General features: G+C 39.2%; 1 protein-coding gene across 4 annotated transcripts in view; it reads right to left on the bottom strand.

The window, feature by feature from the left end:
• Positions 1–1,250: 1,250 nt before the first annotated feature.
• The window catches only part of LOC122255969 (uncharacterized), a 14,232-nt gene continuing 7,982 nt past the window's right edge, over positions 1,251–7,500 (bottom strand). For 3 of the 4 annotated variants that reach the window (XM_043020364.2, XM_043020368.2, XM_043020367.2), the window contains exons 6-11: positions 6,485–6,577; positions 4,519–4,718; positions 4,216–4,413; positions 3,072–3,239; positions 2,727–2,900; positions 1,251–2,636 (exon numbers count right to left, since the gene is read on the bottom strand). In XM_043020364.2, coding sequence (XP_042876298.2) covers positions 2,045–2,636; positions 2,727–2,900; positions 3,072–3,239; positions 4,216–4,413; positions 4,519–4,718; positions 6,485–6,577 — 1,425 coding nt within the window. In that variant the 3' untranslated portion in view covers positions 1,251–2,044. The remainder of the gene's footprint in view (positions 2,637–2,726; positions 2,901–3,071; positions 3,240–4,215; positions 4,414–4,518; positions 4,719–6,484; positions 6,578–7,500) is intronic. The other variant, XM_043020366.2, reaches the window with a different exon arrangement.

Raw genomic sequence — 7,500 nt, 5'->3', positions numbered from 1 at the left:
TAGAATTAGCCATACTTGGACAGACTTGTAATAATTCCTCAGCATTTCAGTGTAAATTTATTGATTATGACCGGCAGAATTAATAATATAATAATAAAAATAAAAATTCCTATCATCAGATGATTAACCCTTTCCCGACAGGGCACGCGCTACGCGAAAACCCCTACGCCAGGCCATTGCAATATTGCATTGGAAACATCACACTGGTATGACGCCCCGGCATCGGAAATTTAGCTGTGTCACACGAGTGTGACACCCTGTCATCATAGGGTTAAGATACAAATGATATGCAAATATAGGATTACAAATAATTTGTAAAAATGAACCAGAGCTTCACATCTGGTCACAGTTAAGAAATTTTTTTCGAGGAGATTAATCTCTAACATGAGCACACTTATACAAAACTGTTTTATCAGCAATAACCTAAGCCAGAGTAAAATCACATAAACAGCAAACACTAACTTAACAAAAACAACAATATTATATTTGCAGTAGCCATTGCTTTAAAAGGCACCTAGACCTTTAAATGGTAAATATCAGTTAGAAAGCAACAGAGAATATACCTGCCCAAACAATCTAAATCTGGACTTGACTTTTTCCTTTTGTATTGGTTCACTCAATCAGGATACACCTACTTCATTTTTATGAGGTTATGTACATATTGTTATTCATATGTAACCTACCAGGGTGATGACAATGATAAGATTAAGATAATGCTGCTGCAGATGATGACAATGATTGTGGTGAGGACAATGATATTGATGTCAATGATGATAACACATGATGATTTTAATTATGCTGATGATATAATAATGATTATACAATGACAATAATGATGGCAATAATGGTGATTTTTATGATAATGAGGATGGCAATAATAATAATGATTATAATGATGGTTGTGTATGTGATGATAGCTATATATATCAGCAATGCAACAGTCTTGGGGATTTGAATAACATCATAGTAAAGAATTATAGATGAAAAAATATTAATATCAATAAAAATAATAGTAATACCACAATGATTCCAGACTGCAAATTTTGTCATGCTTCAGCAATATGCTCTCAACAATGGTACTGACCATGCACAGCTTAAAATTGTAAGCTGCCTTTTTTTTTCAAAATGGCAAACTCTTTCCTAAGTGATATAATCTTTTATAGATGGCCTAATAACTATGACATACAGCAGTTGTTGTAAGGAGTTCAGGTTCCTATATCAGAATTCCCTTGCATTTGTATACCTCTAACTTCTTTTTTTTTTTTTTTTTTAACTTCCTATTTTGTTTTGTCTTTCATTTACTACACCTGATGAGATTGAACAGATTTTTCAATTTGCTGGTTTCAGGATACAGAGACTTTTCAGGGAGCATATGAGCATAAAGTAGTCAAGATACTTCACTAAACTGAATGCAAACATGTGCCAAAAAGGACTTTCTAATCTGGACAGAATTATTGCCCAGACAAAGGTAATTCAGCTCCAAGTTTAAACTCAGTCATATGTGGAGATATTCTTCATCTGTCTTAATAGTTACCATGGCCAATAAACCCACCCACTCATATGGTAAAGGCAGTGAAAATTCAGTCATGTCTATGTGCAATGTGTCTATTTCTAATCTAGTTAAGGCATGTTAATAATGATGATGATGATGATGATGATGATGATGATGATGATGATGATGATGATGACGATGACGATGACGATGACGATGACGATGACGATGGTGGTGGTGATGATGATGATAATAGCAATAATATTTAATAAATTTAGAATAAAAATTCTAGTAAACCTCTTTTTTCAATTACTTATTATTACTTTCATCATGTCTACAGTATTATAATGTCTGCATTATTTATTATTTTCTTTATCATATCATCAGTATCATCACAACATTCTAGTAATCAAAACCAAATAAAAGCAAACTCATTAAGAAGTGTTACAAAGCCTGAAAGAGTACTAGTCCACACTTCTGAAGGAAGTGAGTGCAAGATATTTCAGAATGTAATGAAGGCAAATAGACAAAAGTATATAGATAAAGGGGTGCTTATGTCTGATAGAGTGCCCAGCTGACCGTTTGGAAGGAGGCAGAAGTGGTGTTGACCCTGTAGTCTTCCCTGTCACCACTCTCGCCCAAGGCCGGACTCTCCCTTGGTTCTTCCAGTGGCCGGAGGGTGACAAGTGGGTGGCTGGAGGGACATGGAGAACTAGCCATGGGCACGGCTAATGCCGGCTGGGGATTGTGGGGCATGCTAGTAGTCACAATGTGTGTGGCAGGTGTGGCAGGTGTGGCCAGGCCAGACACCTCAGGCACTAGCATCAGTGAGCCGTCTGCAATGGCCTCGACACCATGCCTCACTGAAGGGGCACCGGAGAAAGTGAATGTTGCATGGGGCAGACTGTAGCTGGTGGGCCCTGGTGCAGCACTGCTCGTAGGCACATTAATTGCTGGAGGCAGGAGGCCATCTCGCTCCCTTACTGGGACAACTGGCGCAGCCACAGCTCCTGGGCGTCTCTGGTGTACACGCAAGTGCTTACGCAGATTACCTGATTCGCAAAATCCCCTTCCGCACACCTGACACTCATATGGCCTTTCCCCAGTGTGGAGCCTCTCATGCACCTTCCGCTTTCCTTGGTCCCTGCACACACACAATAATGTCATTAGAGAAACAATATGTTTTAAAAATCTTTTCAGACAAAAAAAAAATAATAATAATAACCATGCTTACCTGAAACTCTTTTCACAATAGGAGCACTTGTATGGACGTGTATCCGTATGCATATGCTCATGCTTACGAAGTACTTCTCTCCGCAGAAATTCCTTTTCACAGTATTGGCACTTGTGTGGCTTTTCACCATTGTGCTTTCTTCTGTGCATTGCCAGCTGCCCTTGGCGTGAATAACTGCCAGACCAAATGGAATCACACAATCAAAATAGGCAATTTACTTGTAATGCACACTTCATTCATATACAATGCTGATCACTTTAATATAAAATGGACTATCAAGCACATCTTCACTCATTATTACTTAAAAGGATTTGTAAAAAAACACTACAACATGATCCTACAAACCTGACTCCACAGACATCGCACACAAATGGTTTTTCACCTGTGTGAATTCTACGATGTTCTTCCATGTTACCTCTCTGAGAAAAACACTTTCCACAAAACTCACATGAAAATGGACGGTTTCCTGTGTGAAGCCTTAAATGGCTTTCAAGATTTGCTTTCTGGGTAAATCTGAAAAAATAGGCATGCTTTAAAATATGTTACTGATACTTCAAAAAATTTTCAGTGTAGGAAATCATTCTGTGTCATATACAAACTTCTATCCAAGTCTAAATCTGGAATCTGCATTCAGATTCCTGACATTTAACCCATTGTGGATGGGTGTCATGACATAAATAATGTTCAGGGATTTTGGATCACTGTGCTATTTTATTGTGCTATGAGTAAGGACTGAGTGATGATGACAACTGCAGTCATAATTACTATAATGACTATAATATTAAGCAAACCTAACATCCAAAACCTAAATGGCACCACTTTCTTCAGCAGGAGAGAGAGCCTTGAATGGCACCTATCCATGGTCTCTAACAAGCACAATCTTTATAGAGTAATGGCACATAGCAAGTTAAAGACCTCTTGCTCTAAAGTATTGCAGATGAAGGATGTGCAGGCAGAACGAGAAGAGGAAAGTGAATCAAACCATGCCCAATGTCTACAATGTGTCCTTTTGCCAGTAGGGATGCCTTCTACAGTCATAAGCACAGGTATTATTCCACATCCCTAGCTCTTCATGTTTTCTTCACTGTAGATGGTTATATGTTTTGTATTCATTCATGACTGTACATAAATACAAACAAATATAGCAGCTTTTTGTCCTCCCATAAAGCAGCAATACTTCTATCACACTGAGTATAAAGAAAACAATGAGGTCATATGGATCCTATACTAAAATTTTAGTCAACTACAGCATTGATAATGCCTGACATATGCCACACACAAGTCTCTCAATACAATAAAACACACAAAAAAAAAAAATAATAATAATAATAGTTTTACAATGAGTGACTGAAATAGTGGGAAAAGTCAAAGAATGTTGTGTGAAACTGCCTCACTCTGAAATGGGCAAGCGGATCTATCCCCTGTCCGCAATGGGTTAATATAACTTTCAAAATACAGTGAACATTAATTATTAAATAAATTACAGTACCTTTTCCCGCATACTTCACAGCAGTGTGTGTAGCGTTCTTCACTAGGTCTGTGAACTTTCTTGTGGTTGATTAGCTCTGGTTTACTCTTGAACTTCTTGTCGCACTCATCACATGAGAATGGTCGCGTGTTGGAATGGACAAGCATGTGACGAGTCCAAAGGTAGTGTGCTGGATACAACTTCCTACACTTAGGGCACCTGTGGGATTCAAGATCTAAATGGCCCCCTTCTTATCCTTTTGATTTGCCAAGATAAACACAGTATCCAATCCAGACTGCAAGACATGACGCTGCGATACCCTACCCTTGCAGTGTATCCTGGTGTTTCCTTCGTTGGTGGTTGGTCATAGATGTGACTTTGGGGAAGGTGCGAGGACACTGCGGACACATGTATCGTGGTGCTGCCAGCTGGTGGGCTTCCAGAGAGTGTGATGACAGCTGCTCCAGCTGATCAAATGAGGCCTTGCACACAGAACATCTGACAGCACATTTCTGTTGGACAACCTGCAATGTAGTCATCAAAATCCAAAGTAAAACTGAGATTTTCTCCATATTATTAGAGTATTTCAGATCTACACACCATATACTGACCATTATACCATCCAAATGAAACATTTCAATAAAATCTACAACAATCAATAGCTTCAAAATTATTACAAACAAAACCCATCTTTCATATCATGGTCAGTATATAAGATGATGGATTATATTTCACCTATAGCAAAGGTATAAAACCAGTATTTGTGCTTGTATGTCTGGGTATGTGTGTGTGTGCGTGTGTGTGTCTTTGAGTGTGTGTGTGTTTGACACTGTGTGTGTCTTTGAGTGTGTGTGTGTTTGACACTGTGTGTGTCTTTGAGTGTGTGTGTGTTTGACACTGTGTGTTTGACACTGTGTGTGTGGGATTGAGTGTGTTTGGGTGTGTATGTGTGAGTGTATCTGTGTGGAAGGGCAGGAGGGAGGGAGGGAGGGAGGGAGGGAGGGAGGAGGGAGGGAGGGAAGGGATAGGCGGAGGGAGGGAGTAGCCCGAGGGAGGGAGGTGCAGCGGAGGTGTGGAGGGGGGAGGGGAGGGAGGGAGGGAGGGGAGGGAGTGGAGGGGAGGGGGTGGGAGGGGAGGGAAGGGTTGGGAGGGGAGGGAGGGTGGAAGGAGGGCGGGAGGGGCGGGGAGGGAGGGATAGGGAGGAGGAGAGGGAGGGAGGGTGGAAGAGCGACAGATTGGAAATTTAGCGTACAACATAAATAATTAGCAATGGTAGCGGAGAGTGGGCAGCGATAGGAGAGGAGGGAAGATGAGGGACAGGAGGAAGAGGATTCAGAGAGAGAAAACAGAAACAGAAAGGGGAGCGGAGCGGAGGAGAGGGAATAGGCCATAGGGAGGGGAAAGGAAAGAAGAAGGAAGAAGGAAGAAGGGAGGGAGAGAGGAAGGGATGGAGACTAGGACATGAGGGTACACGGGTCAGGGTGACCACATGAGGAAGCATAAGGCGGGCAGTAGGCGAGAAGAGATTACAAAAGATAATAATTGAAAGATCGGCACTAAACAATTCCTATGAAAAGAATACCCATTACTTTAATCACCACTAAATAAATACAGACAATCACTTTGCATTTTTACTCAGTATTAGGTGACCAGTAATAAGTATTTGTCTGATAAAAATCACTCTTTTGCCATGCCTACATATAAGGACAAAGGACTTTACAGCTCAAACAAACAACCTTTTATGGTCTTAGATTTCCAACTGTGAACTCAAATCTGTTATCAATCTGAACTGATAACCCAAGAAAATCGCGATAAGAAGCCTAACACTTCATTACAATGGTAGTCAAACTGGCCCATTAAATGTTTTTATGTGCTCTTAGAACTTAGACTTAAACAACCAATATACGAGACAAGATGAACTGATGAGGTAGAATTTCTTTGCTTCCAAAACATTGCTTCCAAGCACATGGAGTTCTGAGATAATAAAGCCACATTTTGGAAAATAAACTGATTTTATTTATATCAATAGGCTATTGTTAGATAAGCAAATATAAGTGAATTTCCTTTACTATCATAAAAACAGAAAATCTATTCCTAGCTGGAGAAAGACTAACTCTATAACTAATTGTTATAACACATGCAGTGATATATATGATTTTAAAATTAAAATAACAGACAAACCAGCTGATGGGAAAAAGGTATACTGTATTAACTTATTCAGTGACCATCTGCTTTTCAAGGGATCTTGTGCTATCATGAACAACACAATTACCAAACAACATGTACATACCATTTCTTCTGGTACAGAAGGGGAATCTGCCTCCTCTATCAAGCTGTCACCATAGTCAAATGGTGTTAAAGTTTCAGCTTTCCTTGTTTCCTCCTGGAATGTAAACTTGTTAATAAGAACAAAAAATCAAAGGTTTTATATCATGAATGCAGTTTTCTTGAGATAAGATCATGTTTCAATATCAAAATTAGACATTTCAATTAATTCACTATCACCAAAATAACATATGAATACCATTTCACTATTGCTAATTTGACATCATAGAACTAATCAACAATTAACCCATTGCGGACTGGTGTCATGACATACATGACGTAGGAGCTTTGGCTTGACAACGGGCGTCATGATGTACATAACGTTCGGGGATTTTGGATCACTGTGCTATTTTATTTTGCTATGAAAAAGGAATGAGTGATGATGGCTACTACAGTCATAATTACTATAATTAATACCTTAATATCGTGTAGCTTAACATTCAAAAACCCCTAGATGGCCCACATTTTTTAGCTCAGAGGAGAGAGTGCATGAATGGGAACCATCACGGTTATGCAAGGAGTCTCTATAGAGCGATGCACACATTAGTTGACGAAAATCTTGCTCTAAATTACTGCGAGCAAGGATGTGCCGGAGAAGAGAAGGGGAAGGAGATCAATCCATCAGTGTTAAAACTGGTGTCCTGTGCCAGAATTGGTGCTTTCACTGTGGCATATAGTCACAAAGAAAGGTTTCATTTCTCTTTCCCTTCTCATCAAGTTTCTTTATTTGCAGGTGGGTTATTTGTTTGTATTGTTCATGACAGCCCAAAAAATAAAAAATAAAAGTTGTTATGTCCTCATAAACAGAATACTGCAGTAAATGGATAATAATATACAATTTAGTCAACTGAGCACTGATAAGTGCCGTCATCTTGCATATAAGTCTTAAATCAAAAAAAACCAAAAAAAATAAAACAAAAACTGCTCTAATCTTACAATGAATGACTGAAAGAGAGTGGGATGATTCAAATTATATTCCTT

The sequence above is a fragment of the Penaeus japonicus genome, unplaced genomic scaffold (genome assembly GCF_977035675.1).
Source record: "Penaeus japonicus unplaced genomic scaffold, GWHDUDI00000001_assembly GWHDUDI00000027, whole genome shotgun sequence".
In the NCBI taxonomy this organism is placed as follows: Eukaryota; Metazoa; Arthropoda; class Malacostraca; order Decapoda; family Penaeidae; genus Penaeus; species Penaeus japonicus.
The sequence above is the reverse complement of the archived record's forward strand: the minus strand, read 5'-3'. Positions and strand labels throughout refer to the sequence as shown.